We start from the raw sequence: 19,652 nt of genomic DNA, 5'->3' as shown, positions 1-19,652 counted from the left end.
CCATTGTCATGCTCTTAAAGGGTTAACCCATTGAGCACAGTAAATCAAACTAAACGGCCCACTTCGCCTGCATTCACCCTACATTTATTTTTAAGAGTGCATTTACTATTGGAAGCTATGGCCAAAAAGCCTCTGAAAAGAGCAAGAAAAAAAAACATGGGAATGTTCAGGTTATGAAATATACTTTAATGTAGGACACATACAAAGAATACACAAGGAAAATCATGATTATCCTATTTGAGTCTGCCCTCCCACCATATCCGACTCCCTCATCTTTGACTCTCAGTGCCTTCCTCCACATGGTTTCTTGGGGAACGGTCCGGTCTTCTCCCACAGACTTGGAGTAGTAATACCAATCACACCGAGAGCAATTATCTCTCCAGCATTCCCACTGAGTTTACTCTCCTCATCTGAACCCATTCCCAGATCATCCTCCTTCTCATGAACCACCACCGCACGTCCCAGAATGGAATAAGGCCCAAAGAGCTTGGCGTCTGGAAGCGTCAGGAACTGCCTTATAACTCCTCGCTCGGAAGCAAAGTTGCCCAGGTCTCCAGGATGATGAGGGTGGTCAACGCCGTTTGGATTATAATGAGGACCAACAGTGATGCAGCCTTGACTGAGGTCTCCATACTGATGGATGTGCATGGCACGCTCTTGACGATCGGTGGCAGGCAAACCACGGAGGTTGATTTTCACTTCTAAATCTCCATTGGGGAAGAGCTGCTTGAAGAGGATTTGCCCAAAGATCTTTGGCTGGTTACGTGGCAAATTGGGGCTGGGAGTTACTTCACAAGTGGCATAGATTGTGTTGTCGAACTCCACGACTTCCGGCTGTGGAGCTTCAGGCAAACAAGCTGGATATTTGGAGAACTCTCCTCCTTGTATATGCAGCGCCAGCAATATCAGAGGGAATATTAGGATGATTTTCTCCATGTTGATCTTTAAAGCCTACAATGAAGAGTGGATTCAGTCAAATCATGCCGTTTGGTTTAAGGATGTAATATTTTTGATAAAAGGTCAAAGCTTTGTTGCAGGGAGCTTTGAGAATGGAAGTTGCATTAGGTAAAATAGCACAACCAGATTAGTTTGAAAACATTACATTCTTGCACTTAAGTATATTTTTTATAGCTTTATTTTCAATAATATGTACTTCTTTTTAAAGCATGCTAAAGTGTACTTTTTTCACAAGGACAGGTCAAATAAAAGACAAGATCTATACTTTTGCTTACACTAACTTTTTTTTAGTTGTACTAAAGTCAGTTGATGGAGAAAATGGAATGGAGAAAAAAACTAAACACAAGCCTAAAACAGCAAAGGTGCATTACCGTATAGCTGAAAAGTTGTCCTCAATCCGTGTGGAGCCTGAATAGTGCAGTCACAAAAACACTACAAAGCTTAATCCGTGTGCAGTCCTGACCTGGGGTTGAGAGAATCACACTTTTGGCTGCTCTTTTAGGAACTCATGTTGAGCTACAAGTTAACCATGATAGTCTGTTAGTCACTAATTAAGTTCACCTGTGTTTCATTTAGCTCCCTTTGTTTGCCTGTTTATATATAGCACTCAGTTTGTTCAGTTCTTTGTCTTGCATTGCACAATGTGTTCTCCATTGTAGATTATCTCCATTGTTTTGTGTTTATTAAAAGAAGTACTGCTATGGATTCATCTTCACTTCATTTGGTGGCTCATTTGTGACTCATTAATTCTTAGTGTACAATTCCACTTGACGCTCATGCTTGACACCACTTCTCATAGCAGATATTCATCTCACATAAGTGAATAGCTGACAGTTCTTCTTTTTCATGAAGCCATTTCTACAGACTCTGATGTACCAAGCCTGACAAGCCTATATTACACATGCAATTGGACTGCTATTTAATTGTCTTTGAAGGCAGAAGTAAACATTTCTGAGGGAATGATTCTTCTATGGCATCGATGTTAAAATCCCCTTTTAGTAGATTGAATGCATGCAGGTAAGGTGGGACGCTTTTTGTTAAACGTGTCATTTAGATATACAGTACCTAGATGTTTTTTTCTTTTTATTACTTTTGTTAACTTTAAGGTCCGACTTTAATATTTCATTTTGAATACAGTTGATATGTGTTATTTGCAAGGTATATACCAATAAACATTTTGAGACCATGCACTCCAGACAAATTTCTTTTCAGGTAATGTGACCCATCCCTAATTTATCAAAAAATTATCCTGGATCTTAAAAACACATGATTTATTAACTCATCACACAAACATATTCCACAGCATATTTAACAGACCCAAAAGCACATAGATAGGCTATGATGAGTAATACTCATCAGTTCACTCAATGCATGTGTAAAGTTCAAAACAACTAGAACATATCTCATGTTGACATGAAATTGGATGAAATTTGAATATCAGATATCTTAATGAACTCTACAACATATTACAAATGGAACTACAACACATGCAACAACAAATAGGCTAACACAAATTCAATAAGAGGAACATTTAAAATGGTAACCATATTGTAAATCTTTTTTTCTGTCTGTTTTCTCTAAACACTGTAAATCAACTTAAATTGTGTCCATATTTTAAAGCGTTATATAGCGGCATCTACATTTTAATAATAATAATAATAATTTGTTACATTTATATAGTGCTTTTCTGGGTCCTCAAAGCGCTTTACAAGGAAGGGGGAATATCCTCAACCACCACCAATGTGCAGCATCCACCTGGATGATGCGACGGCAGCCATATTGGGCCAGAACGCCCACCACACACACCAGCTTAATGGTGGACAGAAGACAGTGATGAAGCCAATCAGTACATGGGGATGATTAGGAGGCCATGATGGACAGAGGCCAAGGGGCAAATTTGTCCAGGATGCCGGGGTTACACCCCTACTCTTTTTCAAAGGACATCCTGGGATTTTTAATGACCACAGAGAGTCAGGACCTCGGTTTAACGTCTCATTGGAAGGATGGTGCTCTTTGACAGTATAGTGTCCCGATCACTACACTGGGGCGTTAGGTCCCACATAGACCAAGGGTGAGCACCCCCTGCTGGCCTCACTAACACCTCTTCCAGCAGCAACGTGGTTTTCTCAGGTCGTCTCCCATCCAGGTGCTGACCAGGCTTGCTAACCTCTTACAATGACAAAGGTGTAGGTTGATGACACATAAGCGGAATTATGGAACTTGTCGTCATGCCGAAGGATCTAATAATGTTTATGGATGAGTGAATACATTGATGTTTTTAACATGACTGTGGTATGAAGCAGGTCGCGATTGCTAATGAGAGACAGATATCAGCGCCACATGCGAGTCCCGCGGACATGAAGGATTAAGGACATTTCAATCTACCGATCTACCCGCAAGTGCTGAATTAATACTCACACATACCCCTTTTCCACCAGCATGAACCGGGTGCCAGTTCAGAGCCAGAGCTATTGCCAGTCCGGAGTTGGTTCGACTGACGAGCTCTCTAAGATCCGGTTTGCCTTTCCACAAGGCCAGAGAGGTAGCCTGGAAATCCAGACCTAAATATAAAAGATTAATGGTCTGGCGTCGACTAATGAAACTCGGCCAGCTCGAGGGGTGGCACCAAGCATGCATTTGAAGATCTCACTGCACGCAATTGGATAACACTACGACCAATCACAACAATAAACCCCATACGCTTAGCTACCAGCGGAGCTAACTGGTAGATTAGACTCTTACCGTATCCGGTCGGCAAAACAGCAAAAACGTCCTTCTTGCAAAGGAACGACTCGAGCGGCGTCTTCTGTTCCTGTTTTAGATAAAAAGCCAAGTCTAACTCGTTCATTGTAGCGGCCAAAGCCGTTTCAAACAACTGGTGTTCATCCATAGCCATCTTGCAATGTTTACTAATGACTTCGACGTCACAGTGCTGTCGTCTTCTGTTTAGCTCGCCTCTGGCCCGCCTATATCAGATAACCCCATGTGACTGGTGCAGCTCAGATCGAGGGGCATATTTAATGAGCATCATTACTCAACACCAGAGTAACTCGCTGAGCAAATTCAACTTGTGCTCTCGCGAGAATTCTGGATTACCAAGGTACCAGAGAGCCACCACAGAGCCAGATCTTACGTCACTGGATACATCTCATGTTGCCCAGCAACGCTAGCGTGGCAGCGCCAAACACAAACACGCCAGGCTTGTTCGAGATGGTTCGGCTTCTCGCAGACCGATCGGCTCATGACATCAAAGCACTGCGAAAGCGATCCAAAAGCACAAGGAGTCGTATGCTCTCCAAACACTCCCGCAGCTCCGGTCGGTCCGTGCCGCTCCGATGCATCTCGAACGAGCCTTCCATCAACAATGGAGGTCGTTGCGTTACTATTGATGCTCATGGCTTTGCGAACCTACATCGGCATCCAAACACGGCGAATCCAACGTGTTCGTGCAGCTCGCCGTAACTTGCATAGACGGAGATTACAATCAAGCTGCTATTAGCTCGATTAGCTGCTATTTGAAAAATGGCGGTCACAAGTTTCTGTTCGTCTTGTTGGTCACGGTAACCCCGCCCCCAGCCCCTGACGCAAGCGGTTCTTACTTCTAGACCAGCAATGTTTTTTGGTGCTACTTAAGAACCACTTTTCCTGGTTCAGAGCTGGTGCTTTGGGTGTCGAAAAACAAAGAACCGATTTGAAACTAGGCTCTAGCTCCGAACCAGCACCAGCACTGCCTTGGTGGGAAAGGGTTAACAAGTCAGTTTATTTGGCGAATTAAACTTGTGAGGTAACGCAGCACTGTTTCACTTGGTCTATCACACTAAACTGCATTTGAGTGTGTTGAAAGTTATAATGTTATTCTATGTGTTTGTTTGTCTGTATGAGACTAGCAGTAAGCTAGATGAACATTAGAATAACATACCGATCATATTCTAACATTTCATCATGTTGAGCTATATAACATTGATTAGTTTTATTTACATTTGCTCACCTGTCTAATAAAGTACATGCAAGACGTCTCGGTCGAGTCGAAGTTTGTCACGGACGTGGAGCTCTCGGCATCTCCAAAACACCACGCCGATATTGATCCTCGTTTTAGTTCTCCTTTTGTCCCAAAGTCTGCTTGCCATGGTCCATAATGTTTGAACGAAACAACTCCATGAGCGTGCTGCTAGACGTAACGCAGTTGTCGCCATGGTTACTATGGCAGTACGAGCGGAAACCAGTGATAACGCGGCTATTACGTCATTATTTAAAATTGGAATTTCTCTGAAATTAAAAATCTTTGGGAACTTTTGGGATACTGAAAGTACACAACTGCAGGAAATATATATATATACATCACACTTTGCAAGTGATTTTTGGTTATTTTATTACAAAAATCGTACATATTGTAGCTTTAAACACCTTACAAGAAAACCAACACGTTTTTAAATCTTTTTTTTTTGCATTTTGATTCCGTGTTAACTGTAGCAACAAACTGTCAGAATAATATACCCATTTGTTGACATTTAGCGAGAAACCTTATAATTTAGAAAATAAAATCTTATGTCTACCTTCAACAATAAGGGTGTCCTCCCTTGAGATGTAGCCACACCCTCCAGTGTCATATTGCATCAACCAAAACCATTTTATCATTTAAAGAAATAGTGTATCTTTAATTAAAGGCCATTGTCATGCTCTTAAAGGGTTAACCCATTGAGCACAGTAAATCAAACTAAACGGCCCACTTCGCCTGCATTCACCCTACATTTATTTTTAAGAGTGCATTTACTATTGGAAGCTATGGCCAAAAAGCCTCTGAAAAGAGCAAGAAAAAAAAACATGGGAATGTTCAGGTTATGAAATATACTTTAATGTAGGACACATACAAAGAATACACAAGGAAAATCATGATTATCCTATTTGAGTCTGCCCTCCCACCATATCCGACTCCCTCATCTTTGACTCTCAGTGCCTTCCTCCACATGGTTTCTTGGGGAACGGTCCGGTCTTCTCCCACAGACTTGGAGTAGTAATACCAATCACACCGAGAGCAATTATCTCTCCAGCATTCCCACTGAGTTTACTCTCCTCATCTGAACCCATTCCCAGATCATCCTCCTTCTCATGAACCACCACCGCACGTCCCAGAATGGAATAAGGCCCAAAGAGCTTGGCGTCTGGAAGCGTCAGGAACTGCCTTATAACTCCTCGCTCGGAAGCAAAGTTGCCCAGGTCTCCAGGATGATGAGGGTGGTCAACGCCGTTTGGATTATAATGAGGACCAACAGTGATGCAGCCTTGACTGAGGTCTCCATACTGATGGATGTGCATGGCACGCTCTTGACGATCGGTGGCAGGCAAACCACGGAGGTTGATTTTCACTTCTAAATCTCCATTGGGGAAGAGCTGCTTGAAGAGGATTTGCCCAAAGATCTTTGGCTGGTTACGTGGCAAATTGGGGCTGGGAGTTACTTCACAAGTGGCATAGATTGTGTTGTCGAACTCCACGACTTCCGGCTGTGGAGCTTCAGGCAAACAAGCTGGATATTTGGAGAACTCTCCTCCTTGTATATGCAGCGCCAGCAATATCAGAGGGAATATTAGGATGATTTTCTCCATGTTGATCTTTAAAGCCTACAATGAAGAGTGGATTCAGTCAAATCATGCCGTTTGGTTTAAGGATGTAATATTTTTGATAAAAGGTCAAAGCTTTGTTGCAGGGAGCTTTGAGAATGGAAGTTGCATTAGGTAAAATAGCACAACCAGATTAGTTTGAAAACATTACATTCTTGCACTTAAGTATATTTTTTATAGCTTTATTTTCAATAATATGTACTTCTTTTTAAAGCATGCTAAAGTGTACTTTTTTCACAAGGACAGGTCAAATAAAAGACAAGATCTATACTTTTGCTTACACTAACTTTTTTTTAGTTGTACTAAAGTCAGTTGATGGAGAAAATGGAATGGAGAAAAAAACTAAACACAAGCCTAAAACAGCAAAGGTGCATTACCGTATAGCTGAAAAGTTGTCCTCAATCCGTGTGGAGCCTGAATAGTGCAGTCACAAAAACACTACAAAGCTTAATCCGTGTGCAGTCCTGACCTGGGGTTGAGAGAATCACACTTTTGGCTGCTCTTTTAGGAACTCATGTTGAGCTACAAGTTAACCATGATAGTCTGTTAGTCACTAATTAAGTTCACCTGTGTTTCATTTAGCTCCCTTTGTTTGCCTGTTTATATATAGCACTCAGTTTGTTCAGTTCTTTGTCTTGCATTGCACAATGTGTTCTCCATTGTAGATTATCTCCATTGTTTTGTGTTTATTAAAAGAAGTACTGCTATGGATTCATCTTCACTTCATTTGGTGGCTCATTTGTGACTCATTAATTCTTAGTGTACAATTCCACTTGACGCTCATGCTTGACACCACTTCTCATAGCAGATATTCATCTCACATAAGTGAATAGCTGACAGTTCTTCTTTTTCATGAAGCCATTTCTACAGACTCTGATGTACCAAGCCTGACAAGCCTATATTACACATGCAATTGGACTGCTATTTAATTGTCTTTGAAGGCAGAAGTAAACATTTCTGAGGGAATGATTCTTCTATGGCATCGATGTTAAAATCCCCTTTTAGTAGATTGAATGCATGCAGGTAAGGTGGGACGCTTTTTGTTAAACGTGTCATTTAGATATACAGTACCTAGATGTTTTTTTCTTTTTATTACTTTTGTTAACTTTAAGGTCCGACTTTAATATTTCATTTTGAATACAGTTGATATGTGTTATTTGCAAGGTATATACCAATAAACATTTTGAGACCATGCACTCCAGACAAATTTCTTTTCAGGTAATGTGACCCATCCCTAATTTATCAAAAAATTATCCTGGATCTTAAAAACACATGATTTATTAACTCATCACACAAACATATTCCACAGCATATTTAACAGACCCAAAAGCACATAGATAGGCTATGATGAGTAATACTCATCAGTTCACTCAATGCATGTGTAAAGTTCAAAACAACTAGAACATATCTCATGTTGACATGAAATTGGATGAAATTTGAATATCAGATATCTTAATGAACTCTACAACATATTACAAATGGAACTACAACACATGCAACAACAAATAGGCTAACACAAATTCAATAAGAGGAACATTTAAAATGGTAACCATATTGTAAATCTTTTTTTCTGTCTGTTTTCTCTAAACACTGTAAATCAACTTAAATTGTGTCCATATTTTAAAGCGTTATATAGCGGCATCTACATTTTAATAATAATAATAATAATTTGTTACATTTATATAGTGCTTTTCTGGGTCCTCAAAGCGCTTTACAAGGAAGGGGGAATATCCTCAACCACCACCAATGTGCAGCATCCACCTGGATGATGCGACGGCAGCCATATTGGGCCAGAACGCCCACCACACACACCAGCTTAATGGTGGACAGAAGACAGTGATGAAGCCAATCAGTACATGGGGATGATTAGGAGGCCATGATGGACAGAGGCCAAGGGGCAAATTTGTCCAGGATGCCGGGGTTACACCCCTACTCTTTTTCAAAGGACATCCTGGGATTTTTAATGACCACAGAGAGTCAGGACCTCGGTTTAACGTCTCATTGGAAGGATGGTGCTCTTTGACAGTATAGTGTCCCGATCACTACACTGGGGCGTTAGGTCCCACATAGACCAAGGGTGAGCACCCCCTGCTGGCCTCACTAACACCTCTTCCAGCAGCAACGTGGTTTTCTCAGGTCGTCTCCCATCCAGGTGCTGACCAGGCTTGCTAACCTCTTACAATGACAAAGGTGTAGGTTGATGACACATAAGCGGAATTATGGAACTTGTCGTCATGCCGAAGGATCTAATAATGTTTATGGATGAGTGAATACATTGATGTTTTTAACATGACTGTGGTATGAAGCAGGTCGCGATTGCTAATGAGAGACAGATATCAGCGCCACATGCGAGTCCCGCGGACATGAAGGATTAAGGACATTTCAATCTACCGATCTACCCGCAAGTGCTGAATTAATACTCACACATACCCCTTTTCCACCAGCATGAACCGGGTGCCAGTTCAGAGCCAGAGCTATTGCCAGTCCGGAGTTGGTTCGACTGACGAGCTCTCTAAGATCCGGTTTGCCTTTCCACAAGGCCAGAGAGGTAGCCTGGAAATCCAGACCTAAATATAAAAGATTAATGGTCTGGCGTCGACTAATGAAACTCGGCCAGCTCGAGGGGTGGCACCAAGCATGCATTTGAAGATCTCACTGCACGCAATTGGATAACACTACGACCAATCACAACAATAAACCCCATACGCTTAGCTACCAGCGGAGCTAACTGGTAGATTAGACTCTTACCGTATCCGGTCGGCAAAACAGCAAAAACGTCCTTCTTGCAAAGGAACGACTCGAGCGGCGTCTTCTGTTCCTGTTTTAGATAAAAAGCCAAGTCTAACTCGTTCATTGTAGCGGCCAAAGCCGTTTCAAACAACTGGTGTTCATCCATAGCCATCTTGCAATGTTTACTAATGACTTCGACGTCACAGTGCTGTCGTCTTCTGTTTAGCTCGCCTCTGGCCCGCCTATATCAGATAACCCCATGTGACTGGTGCAGCTCAGATCGAGGGGCATATTTAATGAGCATCATTACTCAACACCAGAGTAACTCGCTGAGCAAATTCAACTTGTGCTCTCGCGAGAATTCTGGATTACCAAGGTACCAGAGAGCCACCACAGAGCCAGATCTTACGTCACTGGATACATCTCATGTTGCCCAGCAACGCTAGCGTGGCAGCGCCAAACACAAACACGCCAGGCTTGTTCGAGATGGTTCGGCTTCTCGCAGACCGATCGGCTCATGACATCAAAGCACTGCGAAAGCGATCCAAAAGCACAAGGAGTCGTATGCTCTCCAAACACTCCCGCAGCTCCGGTCGGTCCGTGCCGCTCCGATGCATCTCGAACGAGCCTTCCATCAACAATGGAGGTCGTTGCGTTACTATTGATGCTCATGGCTTTGCGAACCTACATCGGCATCCAAACACGGCGAATCCAACGTGTTCGTGCAGCTCGCCGTAACTTGCATAGACGGAGATTACAATCAAGCTGCTATTTGAAAAATGGCGGTCACAAGTTTCTGTTCGTCTTGTTGGTCACGGTAACCCCGCCCCCAGCCCCTGACGCAAGCGGTTCTTACTTCTAGACCAGCAATGTTTTTTGGTGCTACTTAAGAACCACTTTTCCTGGTTCAGAGCTGGTGCTTTGGGTGTCGAAAAACAAAGAACCGATTTGAAACTAGGCTCTAGCTCCGAACCAGCACCAGCACTGCCTTGGTGGGAAAGGGTTAACAAGTCAGTTTATTTGGCGAATTAAACTTGTGAGGTAACGCAGCACTGTTTCACTTGGTCTATCACACTAAACTGCATTTGAGTGTGTTGAAAGTTATAATGTTATTCTATGTGTTTGTTTGTCTGTATGAGACTAGCAGTAAGCTAGATGAACATTAGAATAACATACCGATCATATTCTAACATTTCATCATGTTGAGCTATATAACATTGATTAGTTTTATTTACATTTGCTCACCTGTCTAATAAAGTACATGCAAGACGTCTCGGTCGAGTCGAAGTTTGTCACGGACGTGGAGCTCTCGGCATCTCCAAAACACCACGCCGATATTGATCCTCGTTTTAGTTCTCCTTTTGTCCCAAAGTCTGCTTGCCATGGTCCATAATGTTTGAACGAAACAACTCCATGAGCGTGCCGCTAGACGTAACGCAGTTGTCGCCATGGTTACTATGGCAGTACGAGCGGAAACCAGTGATAACGCGGATATTACGTCATTATTTAAAATTGGAATTTCTCTGAAATTAAAAATCTTTGGGAACTTTTGGGATACTGAAAGTACACAACTGCAGGAAATATATATATCACACTTTGCAAGTGATTTTTGGTTATTTTATTACAAAAATCGTACATATTGTAGCTTTAAACACCTTACAAGAAAACCAACACGTTTTTAAATCTTTTTTTTTTGCATTTTGATTCCGTGTTAACTGTAGCAACAAACTGTCAGAATAATATACCCATTTGTTGACATTTAGCGGGAAACCTTATAATTTAGAAAATAAAATCTTATGTCTACCTTCAACAATAAGGGTGTCCTCCCTTGAGATGTAGCCACACCCTCCAGTGTCATATTGCATCAACCAAAACCATTTTATCATTTAAAGAAATAGTGTATCTTTAATTAAAGGCCATTGTCATGCTCTTAAAGGGTTAACCCATTGAGCACAGTAAATCAAACTAAACGGCCCACTTCGCCTGCATTCACCCTACATTTATTTTTAAGAGTGCATTTACTATTGGAAGCTATGGCCAAAAAGCCTCTGAAAAGAGCAAGAAAAAAAAACATGGGAATGTTCAGGTTATGAAATATACTTTAATGTAGGACACATACAAAGAATACACAAGGAAAATCATGATTATCCTATTTGAGTCTGCCCTCCCACCATATCCGACTCCCTCATCTTTGACTCTCAGTGCCTTCCTCCACATGGTTTCTTGGGGAACGGTCCGGTCTTCTCCCACAGACTTGGAGTAGTAATACCAATCACACCGAGAGCAATTATCTCTCCAGCATTCCCACTGAGTTTACTCTCCTCATCTGAACCCATTCCCAGATCATCCTCCTTCTCATGAACCACCACCGCACGTCCCAGAATGGAATAAGGCCCAAAGAGCTTGGCGTCTGGAAGCGTCAGGAACTGCCTTATAACTCCTCGCTCGGAAGCAAAGTTGCCCAGGTCTCCAGGATGATGAGGGTGGTCAACGCCGTTTGGATTATAATGAGGACCAACAGTGATGCAGCCTTGACTGAGGTCTCCATACTGATGGATGTGCATGGCACGCTCTTGACGATCGGTGGCAGGCAAACCACGGAGGTTGATTTTCACTTCTAAATCTCCATTGGGGAAGAGCTGCTTGAAGAGGATTTGCCCAAAGATCTTTGGCTGGTTACGTGGCAAATTGGGGCTGGGAGTTACTTCACAAGTGGCATAGATTGTGTTGTCGAACTCCACGACTTCCGGCTGTGGAGCTTCAGGCAAACAAGCTGGATATTTGGAGAACTCTCCTCCTTGTATATGCAGCGCCAGCAATATCAGAGGGAATATTAGGATGATTTTCTCCATGTTGATCTTTAAAGCCTACAATGAAGAGTGGATTCAGTCAAATCATGCCGTTTGGTTTAAGGATGTAATATTTTTGATAAAAGGTCAAAGCTTTGTTGCAGGGAGCTTTGAGAATGGAAGTTGCATTAGGTAAAATAGCACAACCAGATTAGTTTGAAAACATTACATTCTTGCACTTAAGTATATTTTTTATAGCTTTATTTTCAATAATATGTACTTCTTTTTAAAGCATGCTAAAGTGTACTTTTTTCACAAGGACAGGTCAAATAAAAGACAAGATCTATACTTTTGCTTACACTAACTTTTTTTTAGTTGTACTAAATCAAGTCAGTTGATGGAGAAAATGGAATGGAGAAAAAAACAAAACACAAGCCTAAAACAGCAAAGGTGCATTACCGTATAGCTGAAAAGTTGTCCTCAATCCGTGTGGAGCCTGAATAGTGCAGTCACAAAAACACTACAAAGCTTAATCCGTGTGCAGTCCTGACCTGGGGTTGAGAGAATCACACTTTTGGCTGCTCTTTTAGGAACTCATGTTGAGCTACAAGTTAACCATGATAGTCTGTTAGTCACTAATTAAGTTCACCTGTGTTTCATTTAGCTCCCTTTGTTTGCCTGTTTATATATAGCACTCAGTTTGTTCAGTTCTTTGTCTTGCATTGCACAATGTGTTCTCCATTGTAGATTATCTCCATTGTTTTGTGTTTATTAAAAGAAGTACTGCTATGGATTCATCTTCACTTCATTTGGTGGCTCATTTGTGACTCATTAATTCTTAGTGTACAATTCCACTTGACGCTCATGCTTGACACCACTTCTCATAGCAGATATTCATCTCACATAAGTGAATAGCTGACAGTTCTTCTTTTTCATGAAGCCATTTCTACAGACTCTGATGTACCAAGCCTGACAAGCCTATATTACACATGCAATTGGACTGCTATTTAATTGTCTTTGAAGGCAGAAGTAAACATTTCTGAGGGAATGATTCTTCTATGGCATCGATGTTAAAATCCCCTTTTAGTAGATTGAATGCATGCAGGTAAGGTGGGACGCTTTTTGTTAAACGTGTCATTTAGATATACAGTACCTAGATGTTTTTTTCTTTTTATTACTTTTGTTAACTTTAAGGTCCGACTTTAATATTTCATTTTGAATACAGTTGATATGTGTTATTTGCAAGGTATATACCAATAAACATTTTGAGACCATGCACTCCAGACAAATTTCTTTTCAGGTAATGTGACCCATCCCTAATTTATCAAAAAATTATCCTGGATCTTAAAAACACATGATTTATTAACTCATCACACAAACATATTCCACAGCATATTTAACAGACCCAATAGCACATAGATAGGCTATGATGAGTAATACTCATCAGTTCACTCAATGCATGTGTAAAGTTCAAAACAACTAGAACATATCTCATGTTGACATGAAATTGGATGAAATTTGAATATCAGATATCATAATGAACTCTACAACATATTACAAATGGAACTACAACACATGCAACAACAAATAGGCTAACACAAATTCAATAAGAGGAACATTTAAAATGGTAACCATATTGTAAATCTTTTTTTCTGTCTGTTTTCTCTAAACACTGTAAATCAACTTAAATTGTGTCCATATTTTAAAGCGCTATATAGCGGCATCTACATTTTAATAATAATAATAATAATTTGTTACATTTATATAGTGCTTTTCTGGGTCCTCAAAGCGCTTTACAAGGAAGGGGGAATATCCTCAACCACCACCAATGTGCAGCATCCACCTGGATGATGCGACGGCAGCCATATTGGGCCAGAACGCCCACCACACACACCAGCTTAATGGTGGACAGAAGACAGTGATGAAGCCAATCAGTACATGGGGATGATTAGGAGGCCATGATGGACAGAGGTCAAGGGGCAAATTTGTCCAGGATGCCGGGGTTACACCCCTACTCTTTTTCAAAGGACATCCTGGGATTTTTAATGACCACAGAGAGTCAGGACCTCGGTTTAACGTCTCATTGGAAGGATGGTGCTCTTTGACAGTATAGTGTCCCGATCACTACACTGGGGCGTTAGGTCCCACATAGACCAAGGGTGAGCACCCCCTGCTGGCCTCACTAACACCTCTTCCAGCAGCAACGTGGTTTTCTCAGGTCGTCTCCCATCCAGGTGCTGACCAGGCTTGCTAACCTCTTACAATGACAAAGGTGTAGGTTGATGACACATAAGCAGAATTATGGAACTTGTCGTCATGCCGAAGGATCTAATAATGTTTATGGATGAGTGAATACATTGATGTTTTTAACATGACTGTGGTATGAAGCAGGTCGCGATTGCTAATGAGAGACAGATATCAGCGCCACATGCGAGTCCCGCGGACATGAAGGATTAAGGACATTTCAATCTACCGATCTACCCGCAAGTGCTGAATTAATACTCACACATACCCCTTTTCCACCAGCATGAACCGGGTGCCAGTTCAGAGCCAGAGCTATTGCCAGTCCGGAGTTGGTTCGACTGACGAGCTCTCTAAGATCCGGTTTGCCTTTCCACAAGGCCAGAGAGGTAGCCTGGAAATCCAGACCTAAATATAAAAGATTAATGGTCTGGCGTCGACTAATGAAACTCGGCCAGCTCGAGGGGTGGCACCAAGCATGCATTTGAAGATCTCACTGCACGCAATTGGATAACACTACGACCAATCACAACAATAAACCCCATACGCTTAGCTACCAGCGGAGCTAACTGGTAGATTAGACTCTTACCGTATCCGGTCGGCAAAACAGCAAAAACGTCCTTCTTGCAAAGGAACGACTCGAGCGGCGTCTTCTGTTCCTGTTTTAGATAAAAAGCCAAGTCTAACTCGTTCATTGTAGCGGCCAAAGCCGTTTCAAACAACTGGTGTTCATCCATAGCCATCTTGCAATGTTTACTAATGACTTCGACGTCACAGTGCTGTCGTCTTCTGTTTAGCTCGCCTCTGGCCCGCCTATATCAGATAACCCCATGTGACTGGTGCAGCTCAGATCGAGGGGCATATTTAATGAGCATCATTACTCAACACCAGAGTAACTCGCTGAGCAAATTCAACTTGTGCTCTCGCGAGAATTCTGGATTACCAAGGTACCAGAGAGCCACCACAGAGCCAGATCTTACGTCACTGGATACATCTCATGTTGCCCAGCAACGCTAGCGTGGCAGCGCCAAACACAAACACGCCAGGCTTGTTCGAGATGGTTCGGCTTCTCGCAGACCGATCGGCTCATGACATCAAAGCACTGCGAAAGCGATCCAAAAGCACAAGGAGTCGTATGCTCTCCAAACACTCCCGCAGCTCCGGTCGGTCCGTGCCGCTCCGATGCATCTCGAACGAGCCTTCCATCAACAATGGAGGTCGTTGCGTTACTATTGATGCTCATGGCTTTGCGAACCTACATCGGCATCCAAACATGGCGAATCCAACGTGTTCGTGCAGCTCGCCGTAACTTGCATAGACGGAGATTACAATCAAGCTGCTATTAGCTCGATTAGCTGCTATTTGAAAAATGGCGGTCACAAGTTTCTGTTCGTCTTGTTGGTCACGGTAACCCCGCCCCCAGCCCCTGACGCAAGCGGTTCTTACTTCTAGACCAGCAATGTTTTTTGGTGCTACTTAAGAACCACTTTTCCTGGTTCAGAGCTGGTGCTTTGGGTGTCGAAAAACAAAGAACCGATTTGAAACTAGGCTCTAGCTCCGAACCAGCACCAGCACTGCCTTGGTGGGAAAGGGTTAACAAGTCAGTTTATTTGGCGAATTAAACTTGTGAGGTAACGCAGCACTGTTTCACTTGGTCTATCACACTAAACTGCATTTGAGTGTGTTGAAAGTTATAATGTTATTCTATGTGTTTGTTTGTCTGTATGAGACTAGCAGTAAGCTAGATGAACATTAGAATAACATACCGATCATATTCTAACATTTCATCATGTTGAGCTATATAACATTGATTAGTTTTATTTACATTTGCTCACCTGTCTAATAAAGTACATGCAAGACGTCTCGGTCGAGTCGAAGTTTGTCACGGACGTGGAGCTCTCGGCATCTCCAAAACACCACGCCGATATTGATCCTCGTTTTAGTTCTCCTTTTGTCCCAAAGTCTGCTTGCCATGGTCCATAATGTTTGAACGAAACAACTCCATGAGCGTGCTGCTAGACGTAACGCAGTTGTCGCCATGGTTACTATGGCAGTACGAGCGGAAACCAGTGATAACGCGGATATTACGTCATTATTTAAAATTGGAATTTCTCTGAAATTAAAAATCTTTGGGAACTTTTGGGATACTGACAGTACACAACTGCAGGAAATATATATATATATCACACTTTGCAAGTGATTTTTGGTTATTTTATTACAAAAATCGTACATATTGTAGCTTTAAACACCTTACAAGAAAACCAACACGTTTTTAAATCTTTTTTTTTTGCATTTTGATTCCGTGTTAACTGTAGCAACAAACTGTCAGAATAATATACCCATTTGTTGACATTTAGCGGGAAACCTTATAATTTAGAAAATAAAATCTTATGTCTACCTTCAACAATAAGGGTGTCCTCCCTTGAGATGTAGCCACACCCTCCAGTGTCATATTGCATCAACCAAAACCATTTTATCATTTAAAGAAATAGTGTATCTTTAATTAAAGGCCATTGTCATGCTCTTAAAGGGTTAACCCATTGAGCACAGTAAATCAAACTAAACGGCCCACTTCGCCTGCATTCACCCTACATTTATTTTTAAGAGTGCATTTACTATTGGAAGCTATGGCCAAAAAGCCTCTGAAAAGAGCAAGAAAAAAAAACATGGGAATGTTCAGGTTATGAAATATACTTTAATGTAGGACACATACAAAGAATACACAAGGAAAATCATGATTATCCTATTTGAGTCTGCCCTCCCACCATATCCGACTCCCTCATCTTTGACTCTCAGTGCCTTCCTCCACATGGTTTCTTGGGGAACGGTCCGGTCTTCTCCCACAGACTTGGAGTAGTAATACCAATCACACCGAGAGCAATTATCTCTCCAGCATTCCCACTGAGTTTACTCTCCTCATCTGAACCCATTCCCAGATCATCCTCCTTCTCATGAACCACCACCGCACGTCCCAGAATGGAATAAGGCCCAAAGAGCTTGGCGTCTGGAAGCGTCAGGAACTGCCTTATAACTCCTCGCTCGGAAGCAAAGTTGCCCAGGTCTCCAGGATGATGAGGGTGGTCAACGCCGTTTGGATTATAATGAGGACCAACAGTGATGCAGCCTTGACTGAGGTCTCCATACTGATGGATGTGCATGGCACGCTCTTGACGATCGGTGGCAGGCAAACCACGGAGGTTGATTTTCACTTCTAAATCTCCATTGGGGAAGAGCTGCTTGAAGAGGATTTGCCCAAAGATCTTTGGCTGGTTACGTGGCAAATTGGGGCTGGGAGTTACTTCACAAGTGGCATAGATTGTGTTGTCGAACTCCACGACTTCCGGCTGTGGAGCTTCAGGCAAACAAGCTGGATATTTGGAGAACTCTCCTCCTTGTATATGCAGCGCCAGCAATATCAGAGGGAATATTAGGATGATTTTCTCCATGTTGATCTTTAAAGCCTACAATGAAGAGTGGATTCAGTCAAATCATGCCGTTTGGTTTAAGGATGTAATATTTTTGATAAAAGGTCAAAGCTTTGTTGCAGGGAGCTTTGAGAATGGAAGTTGCATTAGGTAAAATAGCACAACCAGATTAGTTTGAAAACATTACATTCTTGCACTTAAGTATATTTTTTATAGCTTTATTTTCAATAATATGTACTTCTTTTTAAAGCATGCTAAAGTGTACTTTTTTCACAAGGACAGGTCAAATAAAAGACAAGATCTATACCAGGGGTGTCCAAACTCAGTCCTGGAGGGCCACTGTCCTGCAGAGTTTAGTTCTAGCCTGCCTCAACACACCCACCTGGAAGTTTCTAGAATGCCTAGTAAGACCTTGATTATCTGGTTCAGGTGTGTTTAATTGGGGTTGGAGCTAAACTCTGCAGGACAGTGGCCCTCCAGGAGCAGGATTGGACATCCCTGATCTATACTTTTGCTTACACTAACTTTTTTTTAGTTGTACTAAATCAAGTCAGTTGATGGAGAAAATGGAATGGAGAAAAAAACAAAACACAAGCCTAAAACAGCAAAGGTGCATTACCGTATAGCTGAAAAGTTGTCCTCAATCCGTGTGGAGCCTGAATAGTGCAGTCACAAAAACACTACAAAGCTTAATCCGTGTGCAGTCCTGACCTGGGGTTGAGAGAATCACACTTTTGGCTGCTCTTTTAGGAACTCATGTTGAGCTACAAGTTAACCATGATAGTCTGTTAGTCACTAATTAAGTTCACCTGTGTTTCATTTAGCTCCCTTTGTTTGCCTGTTTATATATAGCACTCAGTTTGTTCAGTTCTTTGTCTTGCATTGCACAATGTGTTCTCCATTGTAGATTATCTCCATTGTTTTGTGTTTATTAAAAGAAGTACTGCTATGGATTCATCTTCACTTCATTTGGTGGCTCATTTGTGACTCATTAATTCTTAGTGTACAATTCCACTTGACGCTCATGCTTGACACCACTTCTCATAGCAGATATTCATCTCACATAAGTGAATAGCTGACAGTTCTTCTTTTTCATGAAGCCATTTCTACAGACTCTGATGTACCAAGCCTGACAAGCCTATATTACACATGCAATTGGACTGCTATTTAATTGTCTTTGAAGGCAGAAGTAAACATTTCTGAGGGAATGATTCTTCTATGGCATCGATGTTAAAATCCCCTTTTAGTAGATTGAATGCATGCAGGTAAGGTGGGACGCTTTTTGTTAAACGTGTCATTTAGATATACAGTACCTAGATGTTTTTTTCTTTTTATTACTTTTGTTAACTTTAAGGTCCGACTTTAATATTTCATTTTGAATACAGTTGATATGTGTTATTTGCAAGGTATATACCAATAAACATTTTGAGACCATGCACTCCAGACAAATTTCTTTTCAGGTAATGTGACCCATCCCTAATTTATCAAAAAATTATCCTGGATCTTAAAAACACATGATTTATTAACTCATCACACAAACATATTCCACAGCATATTTAACAGACCCAAAAGCACATAGATAGGCTATGATGAGTAATACTCATCAGTTCACTCAATGCATGTGTAAAGTTCAAAACAACTAGAACATATCTCATGTTGACATGAAATTGGATGAAATTTGAATATCAGATATCTTAATGAACTCTACAACATATTACAAATGGAACTACAACACATGCAACAACAAATAGGCTAACACAAATTCAATAAGAGGAACATTTAAAATGGTAACCATATTGTAAATCTTTTTTTCTGTCTGTTTTCTCTAAACACTGTAAATCAACTTAAATTGTGTCCATATTTTAAAGCGTTATATAGCGGCATCTACATTTTA

The 19,652-nt window shown here is 41.5% G+C and overlaps 4 protein-coding genes across 4 annotated transcripts; all 4 read right to left on the bottom strand.

Moving 5' to 3' along the window:
• Window positions 1–282: 282 nt before the first annotated feature.
• On the bottom strand, window positions 283–946 carry LOC309484581 (extracellular superoxide dismutase [Cu-Zn]-like; the record flags this gene model as incomplete). Its single annotated transcript, XM_082150904.1, has 1 exon — window positions 283–946. The coding sequence occupies exon 1, from the start codon at window positions 934–936 to the stop codon at window positions 283–285; it is 654 nt and encodes a 217-aa protein (XP_082007030.1). The 5' UTR covers window positions 937–946.
• A 4,958-nt stretch (window positions 947–5,904) lies between these two features.
• Window positions 5,905–6,568, bottom strand: LOC309484579 (extracellular superoxide dismutase [Cu-Zn]-like; the record flags this gene model as incomplete). The annotated part of the gene is made up of 1 exon (XM_082150902.1): window positions 5,905–6,568. The coding sequence occupies exon 1, from the start codon at window positions 6,556–6,558 to the stop codon at window positions 5,905–5,907; it is 654 nt and encodes a 217-aa protein (XP_082007028.1). The 5' UTR covers window positions 6,559–6,568.
• Window positions 6,569–11,501: 4,933 nt separating this feature from the next.
• LOC309484578 (extracellular superoxide dismutase [Cu-Zn]-like) lies at window positions 11,502–12,165 on the bottom strand (the record flags this gene model as incomplete). Its single annotated transcript, XM_082150901.1, has 1 exon — window positions 11,502–12,165. Exon 1 carries the CDS (start codon window positions 12,153–12,155, stop codon window positions 11,502–11,504), a length of 654 nt encoding a protein of 217 aa, XP_082007027.1. The 5' UTR covers window positions 12,156–12,165.
• Window positions 12,166–17,125: 4,960 nt separating this feature from the next.
• LOC309484577 (extracellular superoxide dismutase [Cu-Zn]-like) lies at window positions 17,126–17,789 on the bottom strand (the record flags this gene model as incomplete). The annotated part of the gene is made up of 1 exon (XM_082150900.1): window positions 17,126–17,789. Exon 1 carries the CDS (start codon window positions 17,777–17,779, stop codon window positions 17,126–17,128), a length of 654 nt encoding a protein of 217 aa, XP_082007026.1. The 5' UTR covers window positions 17,780–17,789.
• Between the last annotated feature and the right edge of the window lie 1,863 nt (window positions 17,790–19,652).

This window comes from Leuciscus leuciscus (genome assembly GCF_965113295.1).
Source record: "Leuciscus leuciscus genome assembly, chromosome: 20".
In the NCBI taxonomy this organism is placed as follows: Eukaryota; Metazoa; Chordata; class Actinopteri; order Cypriniformes; family Leuciscidae; genus Leuciscus; species Leuciscus leuciscus.
Note: the sequence above shows the minus strand (reverse complement) of the source record. Positions and strands in the feature narration are given on the sequence as shown.